At 42.5% G+C, this 26,233-nt stretch overlaps 1 protein-coding gene across 9 annotated transcripts in view; it reads left to right on the top strand.

Moving 5' to 3' along the window:
* DENND1A (DENN domain containing 1A) overlaps window positions 1-26,233 on the top strand; it is a 600,479-nt gene that overhangs the window by 28,621 nt on the left and 545,625 nt on the right. For all 9 annotated transcript variants that reach the window (XM_060200131.1, XM_060200132.1, XM_016185023.2 and 6 more), the window contains exon 2: window positions 13,886-13,956. In XM_060200131.1, coding sequence (XP_060056114.1) covers window positions 13,915-13,956 — 42 coding nt within the window. In that variant the 5' untranslated portion in view covers window positions 13,886-13,914. The remainder of the gene's footprint in view (window positions 1-13,885; window positions 13,957-26,233) is intronic.

Here is a 26,233-nt window from a genome sequence, read left to right as displayed (position 1 = left end):
GTAAAATCTTGAAATGACTTGTTTGTGTAATTTCACAACTAATTTTATCATTTTCTAACAAGTCTCAACAGTGACTGCATTCTTTGGTGGTGCTAACTTGCTACAGGTTAGAAAGCACTACTTAATTAATATGAGAGGGGAAAAGTTGATTGTATGTCTCAAACTTTTTATTTATTTATTCCCCTTTTTGTTGCCCTTGTTATTGTTGTAGTTGTTATTGTATTTATTAATGTCATTGTTGTTGGCTAGGACAGAGAGAAATGGAAAGAGGAGGGGAAGACAGAGGGGGAGAGAAAGACAGACACCTGCAGACCTGCTTCACTGCCTGTGAAGCAACTCACCTGCAGGTGGGGAGCTGGGGGCTCGAACCAAGATCCTTAAAGCTGGTCCTTGCACTTGGTGCCATGTGCGCTTAACCCGCTGCGCTACCGCCCGACTCCTGTCTCAAACTTTTTAAAGCGCAGACTAAATCTTTTTAATACATAGGCTGAGTCTTTGATATGTTGACTCTCTCAAAAGCCTAAACCAGGGAGAACAGAAGCAACCGGTGGCACAGCTATATACAAGATACTGGGTATTATACAGCAAACCCTAACAAAGGGACTTTTCAAAGTTAACCCAATTACCAAATAATGTGATGATAATAACTATCCATTGTCTTCTTGAACCCTAAGACAGCAGGAACCTCACATTTCCACTATAGAGCCTATATTAACCCCAGTCCTGGAACCTTAAGGTGGGGCCCACTTTCCCGCATGCTTCTCTCAATTCATATCAAATAATATTGCATCCGCCGATCACAACCTAATCAACACAACGAGTGCCACCTCAGCATGCTTCACTTCAGACTGTGTCCAGAGACTTCAGGTGTGGTATGACAACCCTTCAGCCTCATTACTCGGGTGAGACCTTTCCTTTCATAGTATTCTCTAATTCTCTAATTCCATTCCAGGTGGTGCACTTCCTAACAAAGTCCCAAAACCTAGATATAGACCAGGTCCCCTGAGATAGAGCATATATTCACACGTATCCATAAACTTGGGCAAAATATATACCTGAAAGCAGAAGTACACAATAGTCTGCAGTGAGTACCCCCCCCCCCCCCCAACACTTCATCTGCACTATTCCAGCCTTTAGGTCCATGATTGTTCAACAATTTGTTTGGCTTTGTATGTTAACTCTCTTTTCAGCCACCAGGTTCCGGATGCCAGCACGATGCCGACCAGACTTCCCTGGACAGATGACCCCACCAATGTGTCCTGGAGCTCCACTTCCCCAAAGACCCACCCTACTAGGGAAAGGGGGGCAGACTGGGAGTATGGATTGACCAGTCAATGTCCATGTTCAGCGGGGAAGCAATTACAGAAGCCAGACCTTCCACCTTCTGCAACCCACAATGACCTTGGGTCCATGCTCCCAGAGGGATAGAGAATGGGAAAGCTATCAGGGGAGGGGATGGGTTATAAAGATCTGGTGGTGGGAATTGTGTGGAGTTGCACCCTTTCTCTCCTACGGTTTTGTTAATGTCTCCTTTTTAAATAAGTAAATAAATAAATAAGAAAAAGAAAACCTAACACGTCATAAAATGAGGCTTTTGCTGGGACCTGTCACCATACTAAAATGCTACCTGCTCAACTTCTAAGTGTTATTTAGAACCAAAAACTTGAAATAAACATACTATGGAGACCCTTCTTCATTTCAGACCCATCAAAACTTCAATCCAGCTAGTAATCACCAAAAAAGTAGCAACCTATTCTCGACTAACGATTTAATTTCAGCACACTGTCTTAGTTGTAAACATGTATGCAGAGGGGGTTGAAGGGTTATTTCAAAATTCATACTAATTGAACTGTCTAAAAGTTGACAACATGGCCAAAAGAAACACTATAGAGCATGCTAGCAAACATCACCTAATGAACTTGATTCCTTTAAGCTATACAAGCATAAAGGTAGTGTTAATTTTTTTTTCAACCAGAGCACTGCTCAACTCGGGCTTATGATAGGTGGTGTAGGGGATTGAACCTGGTATTTTGAAGCCTCAGTCTCTCTGCATAACCATTATGCTATCTACCCTTGCCCAGGGTAGTGTTTATATTTCTAACAAGTCTCCATTTGTTTCAGTGGTCTCTAAAATTAGTCATTTTTCCAAGCTGAGGATACTGTATCAAAGGGTGCTTTCTTATTTATTTATTTATTTTAAAAGGGAGAAATTAACAGAACCCTAGGAGAGGAGGGGTGCAACTCCACACAATTCCCACCACAGATCTTTATAACCCATCCCCTCCCCTGATAGCTTTCCCATTCTCTATCCCTCTGGGAGTATGGACCCAAGGTCATTGTGGGTTGCAGAAGGTGTAAGGTCTGGCTTCTGTAATTGCTTCCCCCACTGAACATAGACATTGACTGGTCAATCCATACTCCCAGTCTGCCCCCCTCTTTCCCTAGTAGGGTGGGTCTCTGGGGGAAGTGGAGCTCCAGGACACATTGGTGGGGTCATCTGTCCAGGGAAGTCTGGTCGGCATCGTGCTGGCATCCGGAACCTGGTGGCTGAAAAGAGAGTTAACATACAAAGCCAAACAAATTGTTGAACAATCATGGACCTAAAGGCTGGAATAGTGCAGATGAAGTGTTGGGGGGGGGTACTCACTGCAGACTATTGTGTACTTCTGCTTTCAGGTATATATTTTGCCCAAGTTTATGGATACGTGTGAACATATGCTCTATCTCAGGGGACCTGGTCTATATCTAGGTTTTGGGACTTTGTTAGGAAGTGCACCACCTGGAATGGAATTAGAGAATTAGAGAATACTATGAAAGGAAAGGTCTCACCCGAGTAATGAGGCTGAAGGGTTGTCATACCACACCTGAAGTCTCTGGACACAGTCTGAAGTGAAGCATGCTGAGGTGGCACTCGTTGTGTTGATTAGGTTGTGATCGGCGGATGCAATATTATTTGATATGAATTGAGAGAAGCATGCGGGAAAGTGGGCCCCACCTTAAGGTTCCAGGACTGGGGTTAATATAGGCTCTATAGTGGAAATGTGAGGTTCCTGCTGTCTTAGGGTTCAAGAAGACAATGGATAGTTATTATCATCACATTATTTGGTAATTGGGTTAACTTTGAAAAGTCCCTTTGTTAGGGTTTGCTGTATAATACCCAGTATCTTGTATATAGCTGTGCCACCGGTTGCTTCTGTTCTCCCTGGTTTAGGCTTTTGAGAGAGTCAACATATCAAAGACTCAGCCTATGTATTATAAAGACTCAGTCTGTGTTTTGAAAAGTTCGAGTCATATAATCAATTTTTCCCCTCTCATATTAACTAGCAATTTACATGACTGCAATTTAATAGGAATGTACATAAACACCATTCTCACCACCAAAAGACTGTGTCCCATCCCACCCACCCACACCTGCCCCCCCCCCCCCGGAAACTGAATGTCCACCCTCCCCCCTCACTACAGGGTTTTTACTTTGGTGCCCTACTCTAGATTTAGTAAGATCCTGCTTTTAGTTTCCCTTTCTGTTCTTCTTTCTCAACTTCTGTTGATGAGTGGGATCATCCCATAATCATCTATATCTTTCTGACTTAGCTCACTTAACATAATTCCTTTTAGCTCCATCCAAGATGAGTTCATTGTTCTTAATAGTATTCCATTGTGTATATATACCACAGCTTTCTCAGCCACTCATCTGTTGTTGGGCACCTGGGTTGCTTCCAGGTTTTAGCTATTATGAATTGTGCTGCTGTGAACGTAGGTGTACATATATCTTTTTGATTGGGCATTATGGAATCCTTGGGGTATATCCCCAGGAGAGGAATTACTGGGTCATATGGAAGGTCCATGTCTAGCCTTCTGAGTTCTCCAGACTGCTGTCCAGAGAGGCTGGACCAATTTACATTCCCACCAGCAGTGCAGAAGGGTTCCTCTGTCCCCACAACCTCTCCAGCATTTGTTGCTGCTGTCCTTTTTGATGTATGCCATTCGCACAGAAGTGAGGTGGTATCTCAATGCTGTCTTTATTTGCATTTCTCTGACAATCAGCGACCTGGAGCAGTTTTTCATATGTTTGTTAGCCTTTTGGATCTCCTCTGAAGTGAATGTTTTGTTCATATCCTCTGCCCGTTTTTGGATGAGGTCATTTGCTTTTTTGGTGCTAAGTTTGCTGAGCTCTTTATATATTTTGGTGATTAGTTTCTTGTCTGATGTATGGCATGTGAAGATCTTCTCCCATTCTGCGAGGGGTCTCTTTGTTTGTACAAACGTGATAGTTCCTTTAGCTGTGCAGAAGCTTTTCAGTTTGATGTAGTCCCATTGGTTTGTTTCTGCTTTAGTCTTCCTCGCAATTGGGTTTGTTTCATCAAAGATGTTCTTAGGTTTTCTTTTTCCTCTAATCTCATAATATGTTGTAATGTTCTTTTTTAAAAAATATTTTATTTATTTTTTTCCTTTTTTGTTGCCATTGTTTTTATCATTGTTGTGGTTATTATTGCTGTTATTGATGTTGTTGTCATATAGGACAGAGAAATGGAGAAAAGAGGGGAAGACTGAGATGGGGAGAGAAAGAGATACACCTGCAGACCTTCACTGCTTATGAAGCAACCCCCCGTGTGGGTGGGGAGCTGGGGGCTTGAACCGGAATTCTTACGCTGGTCCTCAAGTTTTGTGCCATCTGCGCTTAACCCGCTGCACTACAGCCTGACCCCCGAAAGGTAGATCTTAATTGAAAGCTGATCTACCAGCTTAATCAATAGCATGATGCTCTTTAAAAAAATACTATTAAGCTTTCCTGCTGTCTGAATATTGTCAAAGTCTTTGTTTCATGACTTCAAGCTGAGTGTACTTAATCATTTTGAGAACATGGCCCTGAACTCTGAGCATGGCCCTTCTAGTGAATCACTGAGGATTGTGTTCAGAAGAGTGGTATTGAGTAGAAATGCTCTCTCGGCTTACTCTCAGGCTTCATTCTCCCAGAAGCAAGAACTAAACAGAGTTCTCTTCTTTCAAACACATTTTAGCTGTTTGTGTGTCATTTTTTTCTGTATCTAAGAGCGGTGGCTGTTGTCAGCAGGTGTGACTTATTGATACCTTTAGCTCCAAAAGAAAGCATCTTTAAAGAGTATCAGGTGTAAACAATGCATATTTAGTAAATTACCTCTTGTCGGAGAAAGTAGTTATTGGGAGCTGGAAAGTACATGTCAGATGTTGGAGGAAAACTCTGTCAAACATTTATTGTGCCAGGTGTCAGAATTGAGTTGTGAGAGGACAGCTGGTGCCCTCAAGGAGATGCCAATGTAGTGGGGAAGACAGATATTTAATCCAAGACACATTAGTGGTACTTCTTGTCTGCATGTTGTACTAAGTTGGAGTGCTTTAAAAAAAAAATTTAGAGATTCAGCTTGTTATTCTGGGGTTGGTCTGGGTATCATGTTCAGTCCCTGACATTGCCTTACGCAGTGTTGAGCAGTGTTCTCATCTGTTCCCCTCCCTTTTATCCACCCATCTTAAAAGAAATAGATAAGTGTACCTTAAAAATATCTTCCCAGGGAGTCGGGCTGTAGCGCAGCGGGTTAAGCGCAGGTGGCGCAAAGCACAAGGACCGGCATAAGGATCCCGGTTTGAACCCCGGCTCCCCACCTGCAGGGGAGTCGCGTCACAGGCGGTGAAGCAGGTCTGCGGTATCTATCTTTCTCTCCTCCTCTCTGTCTTCCCCTCCTCTCTCCATTTCTCTCTGTCCTATCCAACAACGACAACAACAATAATAACTACAACAATAAAACAATAAGGGCAACAAAAGGGAATAAATAAATAAAATAAATATTAAAAAAAAAAATCTTCCCAAACATGGTTAAGAAGGTGGATCAGTGGTAAAGCACAAGACTTATTTGTGAGGGTTCCTGGCTTTGATCCTTGTGCCACATGTGTCAGAGCAGTGCTTTGGTTCCCTTTTGCACAAAATGAATAAATGTAAAAGTTCACAGCTAATTGTAATTGCTTTAGGAGAGATGCTAAGAGCAAATAAATGGGGAAGCATTGAGTACTTTGGGGGTGGGGAGAAGGGACTCTTAACCCAGTCTAGACTGTGTGGGGATTGAGAGTTTTGTAGAGAGGGAGAGAAAAATAAATACCTGAGCTGACACTTGATTAATAATTTGTCAAGTGGAAAAGAACAGAAGGATTGTTCCTTACAGAAGAGTGACTGAATAATGTAAACCAGTAAAGTGGTTAGTGTCTGGATGGTCCATGTAGGTTTCACTGCTTCTTTGCTTAGACTTGTGACTAGTTTACTCTGAGTGTCAGTGTCCTTATCTCTAAAATGGAAATAACACTACTTATGTTCTAGAATTGCTGCAGAATAACTCAGCCAATATATGTAAAGCAAACAGTAAACAGTGGTAATTGTGGGTAATCATGTTATCAGAGTGCCAGAGCATATTTTATTCAGTGACAAGCTGTTCTGGATTTCAGGGTACAAGACTATAGGAGGCAAGGGTGGGTGGCAAAAAAATGATGCTTGACAGGTGGCACCAATTCAGATCATGGAAGATGAGGAATTAATGGGTTATCATGGTAGAACCAAGGTATTTCCATGGTAATATATCATAAGTGTTCTGGGAAAATTTGGGTTCCTATTTTAAAATTGGCTCTGAACATGGCATTCTCAGCATCATTATGTATACTGAATTTACATGAGTGTTAATAGAAGGAGGGTTTTCAGTTCCATTTAGTCAAGTAGTTAAAAAGATAGAGCGTTTTGAAGACTAATGAAAATAAGCTGTCGCAAAGATTCTTTGGAATTCGTTAGAGTTGTTCATTGGCTTAATGAAAATATTAAGTTACTTGGCCATTTGCATTTAGATAAGACATATTTTTTAATTTGCAGAGATCGAAATATTTTTGATCTCATTGACTTAACTGACCCTTAAAATGTCTAATATATATTGACATACTATATAATGTGCAACTACATTAGTCATCTCTACTTCCATCTGTTCTCCAATTCAGTATCATCTTATTAAAGTGCAGAGTACGGTTTCATTAAATATATATCCCATAACATCATCTGGTCATTTGTCGATGGGCATATATAGGTTGCTTCCGTATTTTAGCAAATAGTTCATGTATGATTATACATGTTCATAATAGAGGTGGCCATTTCTTTTTCTTGTTTTGTTTTTGATAGAGAATTTGGGAAGGGGGAGGTAGAGAAGGGAGAGAGATACCTTCAGCAATGATTCCTGGTGAAGCTTCTCTGTTCAGGTATGTATATATCCTTTTAAATTAGTTTTTTCTTGTCCTGTGGATATATACCTAGAAAGAGATATTGCTGGACCATAAAAGCATTTCCTTTCTTAACCCTGTTAAAACCATTATTTAAGCATACAGTTTATTGGTATTAAGTACATTAATATTATTAGGCAACTACGACCGCCATCTATATGCCGAACTGAAGTTTTGATGTTGGTGATCAGAAAGGTGGCTCAGCGGTAGAGCACAGGGCTTTCATGCATAAGGTCCTGAGTTCTGTACCCTACTACTTCATATGCCAAGATGATGCCGTAGTTTCCTTTTTAAAATTTCTTTATTGGGGGCTTAATGATTTATAGTTGACAGTAAATACAATAGTTTGTACATGCATAACATTTTTCAGTTTTCCATTTAACAATACAACCCCCATTAGGTCCTCTGCCATCCTGTTCCAGGACCTGAACTCTCTCCCCCCACCAACACCAGAGTCTTTTACTTTGGTGCAACATGCCAACTCCAGCCCAAGTTCTGCTTAGTGTTATTTCTCTTCTGATCTTGTTTGTCAACTTCTGCCTCGAAGTGAGATCATCCCATATTCATCCTTCTGTTTCTGACTTATTTAACTTAACATGATTTCTTCAAGCGCCATCCAAGATGGGCTTGAAAACGATGAAATCACTATGTTTAATAGCTCAGTAGTATTCTATTGTGTATATATACCACAACTTGCTCAGCCACTCATCTGTTGTTGGACACCTGGGTTGCTTCCAGGTTCTGGCTATTACAAATTGTGTTGCTATGAACATAGGTATACACAAATCTTTTTGGATGGGTGTGTTGGGTTCCTTAGTATATATATCCTCAGGAGAGGAATTGCAAGGTCATAGGGTAGGTTCATTTGTAGCCTTCTGAGAATTTTCCAGACTGCTCTCCAGAGGGAGAGAATGTGTATTCCAGTTTCTTGGGGCAAGTGGCTCTGAAAATATCCAATAGTTCTAGTTTGTCTCTTGTTTTTGCTCTCTCATTTCTTTATTGATTTTCTGCTTGGATTGTCTGTCAAGTTGAGAGAATGGGGTGTTGAAGTCTCCTATTATTACTGTGTTGCTGTTAATATATTGCTGTAGCTCTTTCAGTTTCCCTACATTTCAATAGATGTCTGATTTATTTAGATGGCCTCTCACTGGGTGCATAGATGTTAATAATCATTAAGTCCTATTGATTAATTGATCCTCTGAACATTAAGTAATGTCCATCCCTATCTTTTTTTTATTTGATTTATTTTAAGGTTTATCCTGTTAGATTTGAGAATAGCTGTTCCTGCCCTTTTTTCTGGTCCACTGACTTGTAAGATAGTTTTCTATCCTTTCAATTTGAGTCTGTTTGTTTTGAATTAGGTGGGATTCCTGCAGACAGCATATGGGTGGGTTGTGTTTTCTGATACATCTTCCTACACAGATTGATGCCTTTTAATAGGTGAATTCAGGCCATTGACATTTATTGGTAGTATAGATTGAAGATATTTTACACCATTATTATAGATTTTGAGTGTTCTGATATATGGTATGTTTATGGTGGTCTGGTTGTTTATAGGAGACCTTTCAGAATTTCTTGCAGGGCAGGCTTGGTGATAATTTAGTTTCCTTTTTTTCTTAATTCTTTGTTGTAATTTAAAAGGGACTTGGCTGCAACAGTGTGTAATGGACTTGGCTGTAGGGTGAATGAGTGGGTTTAAATAATCACAGCTTTATTAGTATAGTAGTATGGGTTGTATATTTTAAGTATCGCAAAATAATAAATTATAGGCAGGGGTGAATAAGCTAGTCTTAAAAGCCTAGGAATTAGTTACCAAAAATTCAGGTCCCCAAGATAAACAGTTGTCGGCAGAGATAGGTTACTCATGGCTGTAGAGGAGAGTCTATGGAGTTTACCGGCTGGCTAGCTGAGTCACACGTGTGCAGTTCCCAGGAGAGGCAGCCATGGCAGGCACCTTGAGCAGCCTCAGTCGAGGTACATCTGAGTAGAAGATTCAGGAGGCAAAAAAGGCCTGACTTCTGGTTGCCTGTGCTTTTTAAGTCCGTTTGGTCCACCCACAAGCTGTTGTGCATGTACGCAGATTGTAGTATGCTCTGTTGCCAGGCTGACGTCTGCTGAGCATGGTTGGCTGGTGTACTGAGTCACATTATCCTTATTAGTAATAAATCTTAAAAATTTTAAAATTATCTTTATTTATTGGATAGACAACCAGAAATTGAGAAGGAAGGGTGTGATAGAGAGGGAGAGAGGGGGTTGGGCAGTAGCACAGTGAGTTAAGTGCACATGGCATGAAGCACAAGGACCACTAAAGATTCCAGTTCGAGCCCCTGGCTCCCCACTTGCAGGGTTGCTTCATGGGGGAGGGGGAGATGAAGCAGGTCTGCAGGTGTCTTTCTCTCCTCCTCTGTCTCTACTCCTCTCTCGATTTATTTCTGTCCTATCCAATGACAATAATAATGACAACAACAAGGGTAACAAAATGGGAAAAAATGACCTCCAGGAGCAGTGGATTTGTAGTGTAGGCACCGAGCCCCAGCAATAACCCTGGAGGCAAAACAAAACAAAAAACAAAAACCCCCAAAACTTGGGTGCTTGTACATTTTTTAAAACATATTTATTTATTTCCTTTTGTTGCCTTTGTTGTTTTATTGTTGTAGTTATTATTGTTGTTGTCATTGTTGGATAGGACAGAGAGAAATGGAGAGAGGAGGGGAAGACGGGGAGAGAAAGGTAGACACTTGCAGACCTGCTTCACCAGCTGTGAAGCAAATCCCCTGCAGGTGGGGAGCCGGGAGCTCTAACAGGGATCCTTATGCCGGTCCTTGCGCCATCTGCGCTTAACCCACTGCGCTACTGCCCGGCTCCCTGCTTGTGCATTTAACATTTGCACTCAACTAGGTGTGCCACCACTTGGCCCCCAAGTAAATCTTGTTAAAGATTGAATGATAAGGGAAGCTTTGGAGGAAGTTTTTTTCAAATATTTTTATTTATTTTTGGATAGAGACAGAGAAACATTAAGAAGATAGAGTGGGAGAGAGACAGAGAGATGCCTACAGCCCTGCTTCACCACTTGTGAAGCTTTCCCCCTGCAGGTGGGGACCAGAGACGTGAACCTGAGTCCTTGCACGCTGTAATGTGTGCGCTTCTTCTTCTAGCGTTTGCCCTTCTTCCGTAGCCAGTCAACAGCGTCAGGTTGAGCCTGATGTAAAGTTTCGAGACCTCCTTTGAATCTGGAGAGGTGGCAGTCATTGACTATGTGGGTCATAGTCTGTCTGTAGCCACAGGGGCAGTTCGGGTCGTCTCTGGCTCCCCAGCGATGGAACATAGCGGCGCACCGGCCATGGCCTGTTCGATAGCGATTGAGGAGGGCGCTTACCCGGTGTGCCACCGCCTGGCCCCCTGGAGGAAGTTTTAAGCACAGACCTGACATTGCTTATCCTTTGGAATACAAGGGTTATGGCCACTAAATTTAAATCTGACTGTGGGGAGGGCAAGGGCTGAAGCATAGAGATTCATCTTGAGAGAGTGGTAGTTGAGGGGAAGTGATGATCTGTCAGGGCTGAGCAAGATTGAAATTCTGTATATATTTTGATTTTGAAATTGTCAGAATTTGGTTTTTGATTGATAAGTTATATAAAACAGGAGTAATACAAGAAAGTAATAAAGAAGTTAAGGGTGATTACCCCCCTCCTTTTGTTTCTGAATAACTTTTAGGTTTCAGGAATTCAGGTTTGAGGGAGAATCGACCATTTTGTTCTTATGAATGCTTAGCTATCTCAAGTGGAGATGTATTGAATAGGCATTTATTTCATAAAGGAGTCTAGAATTAGGAAAGAAGTTAGTTTGGGGAGATGCCTCTGGAGGCTTGCCAGCATTTGTATGGTGATTAAGGTCCCAGGAATAAATGAGATTATCTAATAAATGAATATAGGTAGGGTGAGTTCCAGTTCTGAGTTGGAAGGTTGGAGAGCTTGCATGAGAATGAACACATACCTGATTGACTAAACACATTTGCTTTCTTCTAAGGAAGAACAGGAAATATTGCCGTATTATGTAGATTCTAAGAGGCCACTACTTAATAAGATACAGTTTTAAACTTGGAAAAACCAAAATATTATGCAGTTAAAACAGCAAGATACTATATACCGTAATTTTGATGTGTGTGTATGTGTGTGTGTGTGTGTGTGTGTGTGTGTGTGTGTGTGTGTGTGAAATTAGCCTTAGAGTCAAGGAAACTCAAATTTTGAGTGAAATAGATGGATTCTAATTCTAGCTATGCTTTTATCCAGCTGTAGTATTACACAGAAGACACTTAGAAGGGCTAGGCAGTGGTGGATCAGGGTTCAAGCCCCTGGTCCCCACCTGCAGGAGGAAAGCTTCACGAGTGGTGAAGCAGTGCTGCAGATGACTCTTTCCCTCTCTACCTCCACCTCCCCCCACAATTTGTGTCTATGCAATAATAAAAATAATACAATAAAACTTTAAAGAAAGAAGACACTTAGAATCTCTGCTTTAGGTTCTTCATGTTTATTGAGAGGAAATATCTGGTCCATTTACCTCACAGGATTATGATAATGAAATGAGATAAATGAAACAGTTATTTTGAAAAATAGAATATACTGAGAAGATTCAAGGTATTAATTTGAAAATAATTAATTTTTAAAATTTATAGTGGGTTACGGGATTGTAAGATTAAGTGTATCGTTCCGCGCCACATCCACCACCAAAGTTCTGTTCCCACCCTCCCACCTCCCAAAGATAACTACCATAATTCTCACAAAATCTTAGAAATTTGTTTGCTACTATTTTTTTTCTTCCTGTGTTTGCAAATTGATGTGTATTAATTCTCTAGATTCCATATATGAGGGAAACCATCTGGTTTTAATCTTTTATTTCATTAAGCATAATAACCTTCAGTTCCATCCATTTAGTCCCAAAGAACACAACTTTTTTTTTTTAGAGTAGTATTCCATGGAGTATATATCCCATAACTTCTTTAGCCAATCATCTGTTGACAGACATATAGGCTGCTTCCCACTCCCTGGCTATTGTGAATAATGTAGCTATGAACATAGGGTTGCATATGTCCTTTCAAATTAGTGTTAAAATTAACATTCAGATTTAATTGAGCAAAACAAAGTTTCTTCTGAAATTTGTTAACAGGTTTAAAATAGTTAAGTTATATACATCTGAAAGTAAATTTTTTAGCTAATGAGTTTCATTCAGTCCAGAAATCTTTTAATTGTAACTTTAGAGTCAGAAGAAAAATGAAATAAAACTAATATAACTCCAATGTTTTCATCATATCAGATTAATGGCTACTAATATTCTGCTAGTGCTGTCATCTTCTTAAAACTTACACAGTATTTATTTCATAAGTAGGTAAAAGGTTATAATAATAAACATTCATTCTATTGCCATTACCAATAAAGGTGCAACCCCATATGTGGGAACAGTAGCTTGCATTTAAAGTAGCATTCTGTGTATACAACACTCTTTTAAAAATATTTATTTAGGGAGTCGGGCGGTAGCGCAGCGGGTTAAGTGCACGTGGCGCAAAGTGCAAGGACCAGCATAAGGATCCTGGTTCAAGCCCCCAGCGTCCCACCTGCAAGGGTGTCACTTCACAGGCGGTGAAGCAGGTTTACAAGTGTCTGTCTTTCTCTCCCCCTCTCTGTTTTCCCCTCCTCTCTCCATCTCTCTCTATCCTATCCAACAACGATGACATCAATAACAATTACAACAACAATAAAAAGACAACAAGGGCAACAAAAGGGAAAATAAATATTAAAAAAAAGAAAAGGGGAGAAATCAAAAGGGGTAGAGAAATAGAGATAGAGAGGCTGACCGACCTGTAACACTACTTCAGGAGTTTTGATGTGAAGCTTTCCCCTGCAGGTAGGACCCAAGGGATTAAACCTGGGTACTGTTTCTTATTGCAGTCTTTAAAACTTGTAAATAAGCAACTTAACATTTTCTTATATTTCCCAAGTAGTTTACTTAATTTTTAATAAAGCACTTATTCACTGGGTAGAGACAGAAATTGAGAGGGAAGAGGGACAGAGAGCAGGAAAGAGGCAGAGACACCTGCAGCACTGCTTAACTTTACTTGAGAAGCTTCCTCTCCTGCAGGTGGGGGATCTGGGGGCTTTTGAACCCAGGTCCTTGCACATTGTAATCATGTGCACTCAACTGGGTGTGCCACCACCCAGCCCTGTCAGCTTAACATTTTTCAATGAATATTTTATCCTGGAATCTGAAAGAGAAGACTACATTGGTCTAGTGTTGCTTTGGTTTGAGTTTCCTTAAAATTCTGACTTGTTTAAAAATCATGTGAATAGCTTGTTTTTAATGTGTCAGACACTAAATCTAGGTAGCTTATGTGTGTTTTAAGTTTCACAATAATTCTTCTGGGTAGGTATTCTCATTTTATAGATTAGAGAGCAATTACTCAGAAGTTTGAGTAACTTGCCCAAAATTCCACAGACATTAGCTTGTGGAGTTAATTATTTTGTCAAGGTCTGCCTTAACTATATTAAGGTCTGCATATTTCTGTATCATGCTGAATCAATCCTTGTGAGTAATCATCATCTTTCTTTTGTAGGCAAAACCCTGAGAGCACATTTGAAGTGTATGTTGAAGTGGCATATCCTCGGACAGGTGGCGTTCTTTCAGGTATTACACGCTTTATTATGATATGGTGTGTTTTTTGTATGAGATAGGCATGCATATGGAATGTATATGATCATTCTAAGTTATTTATTCTTAAGTACATTTAAGTGTCTTTTACTTATGCCCGTATCATCTAGGGGATGGAGAACAATTACAGTGAGCAAGTTGAATTAAGAACTACTGCTGTACCAGACTTTGGAGTATGATTTGTTTTATTAGCAGCCATTGCATCTTGGTTTGTGTCTTTGACAGATGCACAGAATTCACCTATTTGGTATGAAATATTGTCACGGGGCTGGAGATACAGCATAGTGGTTATACGAAAGACTTTCATGCCTGAGGCTCTTAAGTCCCAGGCTCAGTCCCCAGCATCACCATAAAACAGAGCTCTGAGCAGTGCTTTGGGCTCTCTCTCTCTCCATTAAAATAAAACATAAAATATTTAATATTTACTCTGGGGGTAAATAACATAATGGTTATCCAAAGAAACGACTCATGCCTGAGGCTCCAGAGTCCCAGGTTCAGTCCCCTTCACCACTATAAGCCAGGGCTGAGCAGTTCTCTGGAGGAGGGGGGGAAAAAAAAAGAAAAATATTATTACATTGCTAATGAGCAAAGCTTAAATTTAGGTTACATATAATGTAAAGAGGGGATAATTGAAATGGATTTTTCTAGTAAGTTTTATGTCTGCTGATAAAAGTGTTGGAAATTTATTGAAGAAACCACCTCTGGTTTGGATTTATGCACTAAATTGGATTCATATTCTTAGACATCAGGGTATTAAAATTAGATTATCTTTTTTTTAATCTTTATTTATTAGTAGAGACAGAGGAATTGTGAGGGGAGGGGGAAATAGTGCAGGAGAGAAACAGAGAGACACCTGCAGACCTGCTTCACCACTCATGAAGCTTTCCCCCTGCAGGTGGGGACCAGGGGCTTGAAACCAGATCCTTGCGCATTGTAATGTGCACACTTAACCAGGTGCGCCACTGTCTGGCCCCAAGATTTCAATATTTTATGCAGGCTGAGAATCATTTGGCCTCAGATTCTTTTTTGTTAATGAGAAAAGCAAATTCCTTTATCTAGTATTCTTTCTCTTGGATCCTCAGAGTAATGCTTTTGCCAAAGGTGGGTTAGCGAGCACTTAGAGTATTTGGTATTTCGGGAGATGGAGTAAAAACTTGGAATAGGCACCAGGAAATGGTTCAGCAGGTAGAGCTCATGGAGTACCATGCAAGTGTGAGATTCTAGATTTGATCCTTGGCATCATGTGGGAGCACCATGGAATATAGTACTAGGGGAATTCTAGTTGGTAGAACAGTGGTATTTGGTATCTCTCCTAAAACATAGGATAAGAATTGGGCAGGGAGGAGGGGGTCAGGCCGTAGTGCAGTGGGTTAAGTGCACATGGCACGAAGAGCAAGGACCAGCGTAAGAATCCCAGTTCAAGTCCCTGGCTCGCCACCTGCAGGGGGGTCGCTTCACAAGCAGTGAAGCAGATCTGCAGGTGTCTTTCTCATCCCTCTCTGTCTTCTCTTTCTATCTCCATTTCCCTCTGTCCTATCCAACAACAGTGACATCAGTAACAATAACCACAACAATGGTAAAACAAAGGCAACAAAAGGGAAAAAAAAAATAGCCTCCAAGAGCAGTGGATTTGTGGTGCAGGCACCAAGCCCCAGCAATAACCCTGGAGGTGGGGGAATGTTGTCTGTTTTCGACGGGTTATGTTGTTTTCACTGGGCTGGCTTCATGGGCGGGTAACAAACGACCAGGGACTCATGGCTGGGTTGTACGCAGTATCTCTTTATTCATGTAGGACGCAGCACAATCTAAGACGAGCTAAGCTAAACTCAAGGTACTCCAAAACTCACAATGCTGTCTTTATATATACTTGCCAAGTAGGGTGGAAACAGGATGTGACATAGAGAGGGTGGAGAGAAAAGTGACTGGTGAAAATCAGAGTGACAAAGAGGGGGCAGATTAGGCGAGAATCCTATCACTGAACCACAAATGCCCTGGAGGGAGGGTGGAACTTCTTAACAGTGGTTATGTAAATAGAATGAAGTGGTTATGTAAATAGAATAGTGTTAAGCAGGGGGGATTTAAACCAAATGAAACAGAAGGGGTCTCATGCATACCAACAATTCCCCCTTTCTTTTTAACTAATGGCCATTGTGGGGTGAACAGAAACGTATATCGTACAGGCGTTTTCAAAAGAACTGGCATAAGACATGGAAAACAAAATAGGCGAGCAGCAATAACCAGCGTGATGCCAAGGGGAGCTTTTCTTGCCTCAAAGGGCAAGGCCTAGCAGGCGAAAGGGCATTTCTTGCCTCTGGGAACGCTTCATGCCTCTGGGGGCATCTCTTGCCTCAAAGGGCGTTTCCTGCCTCTGTGGGCATCTCTTGCCTCTTGGGGCGCTTCATGCCTCTATGGGCATAACCTAATGAGAGGGAGTTTTCTGCCTCTGGGGCAGAGCCTGCAGGCGAGGGTACATGGTTTATAAAGTCTCAAGGCAATTGGCTGAAGTTAGTCTTTGAGAAACACAGCAGCGTGTACCAGTAAGTCCGATGGAGGTGATAGTCCAAAGTAGCTGACCACAGAAGAAAATGCCAAGGGATGAAACGCTGTACGTCTGTCTTGATGGGGAATGCCGGCCACCAGAATTCTGCTTTTCTGTAGAGAGTGAGCTTTGGAGTCCGTGAATCTGTTTCTTCAGGTCGTGCCAGGTCTCATCATTGGTTTCCGGGGGTGTGTTGTAATCATTCCATCTTGTGGGCAATGTCAGAGAACAGGCGTCCAAATGGGTTTCCAGAAATTTTCATTTGAGTAGATGCTTTTTCATGTGAAGACTTTGACAGCTGAAATTCACTTACTTGTCAAACAAAACTTGTAGCAGATTAGAAGTTTACTATAATTGATAACTCCATTATAATTGGAAGTCCTTTCTAGTATGATTTTAAGGTTGTTTAAACAGTTTAAACTCAATAAAATGTGGAAAGGTAAACAGAAGAACCACAGTTAAAAGCCTCAGGCATGGGAATAATTAACATAATCATTGCACGATCTGCCCCACCCATAACTCATACAGTTTTCAGGATTAAACGTTTCAGATTCATGTCAAGACGTAAAAGAGAAATCAAAGGAGGGAAAAAACAATTTTTTGGATTGTTTCTGGATGTCTCTAGAAATCATGGCTGCGTCCAGCTTTTTTTTTTTTTAAGTCAATGTCAAACAAAAATTCAGTCATTCAAATCATTCTCTTATGAAACGCAACTTGAACCAGATTATCAAGATCTCACCATGTAGGATTAAGAATATCTGGAGGGCGTCCTAGTCCAAAAAGCTCCTCAAAATTCCATTTAGGGTGTTTCTGACTGTTCCTGCTGGATTGCTTCAGGCACCCATTTTTAAAAGTGTCTTCCCATCGAAGAAAGAATCCAATCAGGAGAATAGAACTAACCACGTGTCTCCATACTTGGGAACTGCCAGGGTACTCGAGAATGTTCTTCAAATTAGAGTAGTCCTCTGTTACTCGCCCGTGAAGCCAGCCCGGTGAAAACAACATAACCCGTCGAAAACAACAGGGGAAAAAAAATTGACAAGGAAGACAGTTAATTCAGTGGTATCATGAAGCCTTGACTTCATTCCTTGGCACCACATTAAAAAGTGAAAAAAGAAACCTGTAGTAATCAGGATTCCATTGGTGATTGTGCTTCTAATTAGCTATACAGCCATGAGCACATTTTCTCTATTTTACTATATTAATTCGATTGTGGTATTCTTAAAAATAGCTACTCATTATAGGATACTTGATATTCTTTTGTCCTACATGTTTGGCAGTCTTTTATTCTTATTTATTTTTATTTTATTGATTCATGAGAAATGATAGGAGAGAGAGAAAGAACGAGACATCACTCTGGTACATGCACTGCTGGGGATTGAATTCAGGACTTCATGCTTGAGAGTCCAATGCTTTATCTACTGCGCCACCTCCCAGACCACCATGCTTGGCAGTCTTTACATCTGTTAAAGATTGTTGTGTGGTATCTCCATTGTGCCTTTGAGAAAACAGTCATGGTGAGGTCTAATTAATATGTGTATATATAAAACTTATTTATTACTACTTTTTTTTATTGCCCAGGCTTCATCCACTCTGGGTTTCTTTTTTCAAATAGAAAGAGACAGAGAGAAGTAAAGACAACATAGCACCCAAGCTTCCTCCATATGATGGGGTCAGGCTTGAACCTGGGTTGCGTGCATGACAAAGCATGTGCAGTACATGAGTGAGCTGCTTTGCTGACCTGAGGGCAAATAGTTTAATTTACCTATATCATATAATTGTTCTGTGCAATAGCCAGGGACTTTAGGGTTTAGTCCTTTCACTATGGTAAGTTGCTATCTTGAAGACAGTAATTGTTAGGGGGTTGGTTGGTAGCACACCTAATCAAGTGCCATAACAGTGCTCAAGTGTTGTTGCGGCGGTCTGGTGTCGGGCTGCACCACGGAGAAGAGAGCGGACGTCCAGAGCAAAGGGGTACACAATTCTTTATTATAGGATGGGGGGGGAGGTTTGGTTCAGACCACGTGGAGCCAGCCGGCAATGACCGACCACGGGAGGAGGGCAGGGAGCGAGACCACAGAGAGGGAAAGCCGAGAGCCCAGAGAGAGAGAGAGGGGAGGGGTGAGGGGGCTTTTTATTGGGCGACAACCAGGGGTGACGTGTAGGGCCAGGATTGGTTGAAAGGGGGCACTCTAGGATTTAGCGGGGCATAGAAAAACCTGGGGGCGGAGACTGCATCAGAATAACTTCTCAGCAACATCTCCTCCTATCCCTTTATATCTAAATGGACACAGTAAAGAAAAATGGAATGGAGCAGGCTTAAATGTTTTAGAGGAATTCCATGCTCAGGTGGGAAGATGTAGGACTTTCTGTGGAGGAGGGAAGGCTTAAATGGCTGCCAACCTTGTGAGATTTATGCGTCCTCCTGTGCTCAACCCCTCTTTAGAGAGAGAGACTTACCTGGAGAGACTCATCTCATAGGTTTAAGCGCAGCCTGCTCAACCATCTCTTCACAATATCTCTACATCTTTTCTATCTTTCTATCTAGTAATTGCATAAGATGTACAAAGTCTATAAAAGACTATCATGGGGCAGAAACCTTTTGGGCATAAGCCTAAATGATATAACAAAATAGGAAGGGACAAGTAGGGGAGAAATAAAAGCCAGTGTGGTGTGAAGGGAAGGATTGGTGTGTAAAGGAACATTCCCTGTTTGGGTGGGGAAAGGGGCAAGGGTACATAATGAGGGGGAGGCGGGAGGCATGACCCACCAAACAGAGGGGCTATTTGGCATTGTATAGTCCTCAAGGCAACAGTCTGTAAAGTCTGAATTACTCAGGATCAGTCTATGAAAAACCAGCAGCGTGAAGGGAAATAAGCTGCTTCAAAATTGTGTAAAATGTATATAGGGTATGTCAGAAAGTCCGATAAAAGTCTCAGTCCGAAGTAGATGGCTAGGGGAAGAATTGGCAGGGGATGCAACGCTGCATGAGGGAGGTCAGCCGCTGGAATGTTGCTCTTTTGTAGATAGCTAGCTGGAACTGCCAACACGTAACAAGCAGGTCAGAAGCAGGAACGGTAACCAGGCATGAAGAAAGTTCTGTCCTTGGAGTTTGTGTATCAGGTTCTTCAGATCGCGTTGAGTGACATCTAGGGTTTCGGGGGGTTTGCCACGGTAGTCGTGCCATCTAGTGAGTGACGTCAGGGTGTGCAGGGGTTCAGATGGTTTTTCTGGGATTCCTGTGAAAGAAACACAAACAATCTGCTTCTCGTGGTTAATTTGAACTTGTAACAAGTTATAGGTTTGTTATAGTTGATACCTCGATGATTATAATTGGTTTAGAATCTCTTTATGATTTTATTTAAAGGTCATCTAATGTGACCTCCTGTAGCAGCCTCTACCGCAGGATCTTGAGACCAATTTTAGCTAAAATATGTATTTTAAACAGACTCAAATTGCTTAGAGAGTTAACGCATATTCGTGACAATGATTTTAACGTTTACAGTGCCAGATTGATGCCAGATCTGTTGTGGATTAATTTCCACAAGATAGTTTACAGGGCACCTTTGGGGGCCCTTCAAAGGTGTCCTGTATATAAAATTTATATAGTTTAGTTTTGGGAATGAATAGTCACGTCGAACATTTAGACTTTTACCTAAATAGTAAGTTACCTTAACAATTAATTTTTACCTTGTCTGGTAAAAGTGTAGCTGTAGGGTTACACTTCTGACCGTTAAGTTAGTGTTACCAAACTTGAGACATACCCATAAACATTTAGTTATAACAAACTGGAGGAAAAAGAACTTTTGTTATAAAAACACATTATTTAAAAACAAATTTAAATCTGTCATTAGTCACACAGTTTAAGACTAAACACTTACATATATACCAAAACTATATATAAAATTCAAAAGAGGGAGAAAGAAAAAAAATTTTGGAATGTTTCTGGACATCTCCAGAAACTTTGGCTGCGTCCAGCATTTTTATATAAAGCCAATTACCTTTTAGAGTACTCCAAGCAGATGGGTCATGCAAAAAAATTTTTTTGTCATTTAACACACTCACTCACAAAAACAACTGGCCAGTTATAACATAAGACATACAGGGAAAGGGTAGGAGAGAGGTCTCTGTGAGCCAGATTTTGCAGGTTCTGCCATGTCGTATTACGGGTCCTGGGATGTATCCTGCATCTGGTCCTCTTGTAGTATTTCTTGTTCTTCAGGAATAACAGCGCCATCCTGCGGGTATTGTCGGACATGGCGGGCAGGAACCCAGACAGGTTTAGAGAAATTTTGAGGGAAAATGCATGCGAAACCCCTTCCCATGGTCAATAATGGGTCAGGCCCTTTCCAAACTTTATCGAATGGGTCTCTCCATTTGACCTTAATAGATGGGAGGGTAGATGATGTTTGCCAGTGAAGAATAATAGGGGGTAAGGTCGAGTTATTGTAAATATTAAAGAGATTTAACGTAGTTAAGGCTTTTGCTAGCTGGATATTGGGGGGATATGTTCCTCCTTTATCTTTATTTAGTTGAGCCTTCAGAGTTTGATGGGCCCTCTCGACAATGCCTTGTCCCTGTGGATTGTAGGGAATGCCGGTGGTATGAGTAATATTCCAGAGGGAACAAAAATCTTTAAATTGTTTGCTTGTAAACATAGGTGCATTGTCTGTTTTCAAAAATAATGGGACCCCCATAACGGCAAAACAAGAGAGCATATGGATTACAAGCTTTTTAGCACTTTCTCCTGTCTGAGCTGTAGCCCACATAAATTTAGAAAAGGTATCAATTGAGACAAACACATATTTTTGTTTGCCAAAGTTTGGTATGTGGGTGACATCAATTTGCCAAATAGCATTAGCTTTTAAACCTCGGGGGTTAACCCCAAGGGTCTGGATAGCAGGTGTCTTTATGAGACTTGCACAAGAAGAGCATGTAGCGAGGATATGTTTTAACTGTGATACAGGAACATCAGGGAATCGAGCTTGAAGGCCTTTAAGATTAACATGGGTTAGAGAGTGAAAATTAGCAGGATCAGAGACAGACTGGGAAAGTTCCTGTGGAGGCAAGGCGGTCAACTGCGGCATTCCCTTCGGACAGGGAACCAGGAAGAGGGCTGTGGGAACGAAGGTGTTGAATATACAGTGGTTGGGTTCGAGAACAGAGCATAGAGGCGATTTGAATCAAGAGAGGGGAAAGTGGGTTGTCATCAGTTTTCACATACGAACGAGCAAGCCATGGAAGTAAGTTAACAGTATACACACTGTCAGAAAAAAGGTTGAAGGATTCTGGTACAGCTTTTAGTGCAAGAAAAACAGCATAAAGTTCTTTGTACTGAGGGAAATTCTCAGGAAGCTCAGTAAAGAGAGGTTAAGGAGATTGTTTGTCTGGGTAATATATAAGGGCAGCAGCTCCCCTTTTTCCGCCATCAGTAAAGATTGTAGGAGCAGAAGGAATGGGATCCCGAGAGAAAAGTTTAGGTGCTAGTAGAGGCAGGAGAGGTAAAGAAGCTATCAATTTATTAGAAGGAAAATGGTTATCTATTTGTCCTGGAAACCCCACGAAGCTTATGGCAAAGCGGGAATGATGGCGTATAAGCCACTCTGTATCTGTGAGAGAAAAGGGCAGAATGATTAAATCCGGTTCTTTCCCTAAGACCAGCACAGACCTATTTCTCCCTTGGCGAACCATGAATGCTAACGCATCTATCTCAGTGAGGAGTCTTGGAGCTCCTCCTACTGGCGTGTGAAGCCATTCGAGAACCCCATGGTCTTGCCACAGTGCCCCTACTACTGTGGGGGTGGAGTTGAAGATTAGAAGGTTTACTGGAGAGGAGGGGGAGAATCGAACAAGGTGCATGTCCTGGAGGGCCTGGTTAACCCTTTCCAGTGCCAAGGAGGCCTCAGGAGTTAACTTACGTTTTGAAGAGGGCTGTTTGTTTCTTTTCAACAGGTCAAACAGTGGTTGGAGGCAGCTTGTGGGCAGATAGAGATACTGCCTAAGCCAATTTAAATTTCCTAGAAAACTTTGTAAAGAAGCAAGAGTAAGGTTAGAAGGGAAGGTAACATTAGGTTTTAAGGGACGAATTTGCGTTAGAGAAATCTCTGAACCTAGGAAGGATATTGGAGGGATTAGCTGTATCTTCTCAGGGGCTACATTAAGGCCGCTTTTCTTTAATGCAGGAATGAGAAAATCACGTAAGGCATAGAGATCTGTATCTGATTTTCCCCATATTAAAATATCATCTGTATAATGAAAAATATTAAGGCCCTTATGAATATATGGGACAAGGGCAGATTTAACAGCCTCCTGACAAATTGTAGGACTATTGGCCATACCCTGGGGCAGCACCACCCATTCAAATCTATCAGCGGGGCTGGCATTATTAATAGACGGAACAGAGAAGGCAAAACGTTTACAATCTCGCGGATGCAAGGGGATAGAGAAAAAACAATCTTGTATATCAATAGCTATGATTGGAATTCCTGTGGGAATTGCAGAAGCAAGAGGCAAACCCCTTTGGGGGGAGCCCCAGACCTGCATGGTTTTATTTACTGCATGGAGATCTTGAAGGAGGCGCCATTTTCCTGAGCGCTTTTTAATCACAAAGACAGGAGTATTCCATGGGCTTCGAGAATGACGAATGTGTCCCAAGGACAACTGCTCTCGGACGAGCTCTTTTAAAATTTTTAGCTTATCCCTAGGTAAAGGCCACTGTTCCACCCAGACAGGCTCATTAGAAAGCCAGCTTAAGCGGGGTGTTTGGCTACGAACAGTGACATTTAGTATTGGGGGTGCTGAATAGACCTGGTATCGCGGGAATGAGTTTTACGCTTTGCAGAGGCGTCTGTGGATATCCTAACATTAAGACATTCCAGAAGATCCCTGCCCAGTAAGTTGGTGCTAATATTAGCTACCAAAGGGCGGAAGTGTCCGGTAGAACCTTCTGGGTCTTCCCACATAAGCGAGTCTCGTGTGCAAAATGCTCTCGTCATCCCTCCTATTCCATGTAAACTGGGTCCAGGGATGAGTTCCCAATCTTGGGGAATCTCTTCTTGCCTTAAAATCGTCTTTGCTGCCCCCGTGTCAATCAAAAATTTAAAAGGAATATTGCCAATCTTTACTGTCATAGAAGGGTGACCTTGTTCTAAAACAGGAGTGGTCCACAAAATCTCAGGCCCCGAATTTGTACCATTCAGGGGCTAACCATCTTTATGAAATTGGGACCAACAATCTCTCTTCCAATGAAACCCCTTACGACATTTTGGACAAACACTACATGGTCTCTGGCTCCCTGACTGAAAGCGGGGTTGCTCTGGCTGGAGGCGTGGTCGCAACTTATCAGGACATTGGTTACGCCAATGTCCTTGGCGACCGCACTGAAAGCAGGCCCCGTTTTGCTTACGTGGGGCAACTGCATAGACCTGCGTCGTAGCGGGTGCCCCATAATTGCCTGATGTAAGTTCCTGTGTCGCTAGAATCCAATTATCTGGGTGTAGGTGTTTAAGATTAAGGCATACCTGACGGAATTGTGGTGTCATGCCTTCCCAGACAATAGAGCACAGGAGTAGTTTGCGGACGTCAGGATTATAAACCTTTCTCTCTAAGCTTCTCTTCACCCTTGAGATGAAGCTCGCCAATGACTCATCAGAGCCTTGGTGAAAAGAGTTAATGGGAGCTGATGGATCTACATCAGGTATGGTCACCCTTTCCCATGCTTGTGTTGCACAGATGCGTACCTGTTCAAAATAACCGGTTGGAAACCTGGCTTCTGCCTGCTGAGCTCCAGATTCATAAGCTCCTGCTCCAAACAAAGCATCAGAATTCCATTCTACCTGTTTGTTACTATTTTCCTGCGATTGCCTAGAGCACTCATCGCGGAAACATGCCTGCCACTGAAGATAGAGTGGGTCTGGGAGTGCAGCATGAGCCAGTTCTTTCCAGTCTTGTGGTGTATTTAAATGTTGGTAAAAGCTTCTCAAGACGGACTTGGTCCGTGGAGAATGCATTCCGTCCTCCCTGACTGCTTGTCTGAGTGTTCCAATACTTTTAGAGGAATATGGCTGCCACGGCTGAGGGTTTTGTTTAGAAGGGGCCAAGTTTACCGGGAATGTGTGGATTTGGTCCGATGGCGCGGGAGAGGGAACTACAGAAGTGGAAAGTTCAGTAGAAACTGCTGTAGTGGCTGCAGGGGAGACTAAACGCATATCTACGGGGACGGAGCTCCCGGGGTGGACTGCACATGGTTTAAAATCCTTAAATGCTGAAAAAATATCCTTTAGCTCTCGTATCTCAGCCACTAGGTCCCTTAATGGTGACGTATCAGCAGGGGTCGGGGTCAGGGACGAGGAAGCTTCAGGCGGAGCTGAAACTGCGGCAGCAGGGGCCGGGGGCGGGGTCAGGAAAACGGAAGCTGCAGGCGGAGCTGAAACCGGAATGGCAGGGGCATGGGCAGGGTTCAGGAACGCAGAAGCTGCAGGCGGAGCTGAAACCGGAAAGGCAGGGGGAGGGGCTAGAGAACCGGAAGCCTCAGGGGAAGCAGGGGGCGGGGCCAGAGAAGCAGAAGGAACTGAACACTTGTCTGCAGAAGGAGCTGAACACGTGTCTGTGGGGACAGGTGGGGGAGGGGTCAAAGGAGCGGCCAAACACGTGTCTTCAGGGGCAGTGGGGGGAGGGGTTGTGGAAGCGGAAGCTGCCGCAGGAGAAACCGAACACGTGTCTCCGGAGGTAGCGGTTTTGGGGCTGACTGCAGATTGCTTAGGGTGTTTAAGTCCTAAGCAAATATCCTTTAACTCCTGTATCTCAGCCTCAAGGTCACTTAACCTTTTGGCAGGAGGCCTTGTACATATCCTGAAAATAGTAAATATAGCCATGAGAACCCATGGTGTAGCAACAATTAAAGCGTCTCTGAGATCGAAAGCCTGTCCCAGGAGAGAAGGATAGGATATCTGGGACACCTCTTCATAAGACGGAAAAAATCCCATGGTGGAGGGAAATGCGGGGCCACAGAAGTGGGCGGATGCCACTTACCTGTGTCTGGGCGGTTTCGGAGACCTCAGGCCGGGCGTGGTGTGGGTACAGAACACGATGGGCGCCAGATGTTGTTGCGGCGGTCTGGTGTCGGGCTGCACCACGGAGAAGAGAGTGGACGTCCAGAGCAAAGGGGTACACAATTCTTTATTATAGGATGGGGGGGGGAGGTTTGGTTCAGACCACGTGGAGCCAGCCGGCAATGGCTGACCACGGGGGGAGAGCAGGGAGCGAGACCTCAGAGAGGGAGAGCCAAGAGCCCAGAGAGAGAGAGGGGAGCGGTGAGGGGGCTTTTTATTGGGCGACAACCAGGGGTGACGTGTAGGGCCAGGATTGGTTGAAAGGGGGCACTCTAGGATTTAGCGGGGCATAGAAAAACCTGGGGGCGGAGCCAGGATTGGTTGAAAGGGGGCACTCTAGGATTTAGTGGGGCATAGAAAAACCTGGGGGTGGAGACTGCATCAGAATAACTTCTCAGCAACACTCAAGGTCCCAGGTTCAGGCCTTTTGTCCCCACCTGCAGGAGGCTCAGCTTCACAAGCATTGAAACAGGAGTCTTCTCTCTCTCCCTCTCTCTCCCCATTCCATCTCAATTTCACTCTGTTTATATCCAAAATAAATGGCTGTCTGTTTATGTTTCAGTACCAAGTAGTTTTGATTATACTGGCCCTGTGATAGTTTGAA

Source organism: Erinaceus europaeus, chromosome 10 (genome assembly GCF_950295315.1).
Source record: "Erinaceus europaeus chromosome 10, mEriEur2.1, whole genome shotgun sequence".
In the NCBI taxonomy this organism is placed as follows: domain Eukaryota; kingdom Metazoa; phylum Chordata; class Mammalia; order Eulipotyphla; family Erinaceidae; genus Erinaceus; species Erinaceus europaeus.
This window is presented reverse-complemented; position numbering and strand designations above follow the sequence as displayed.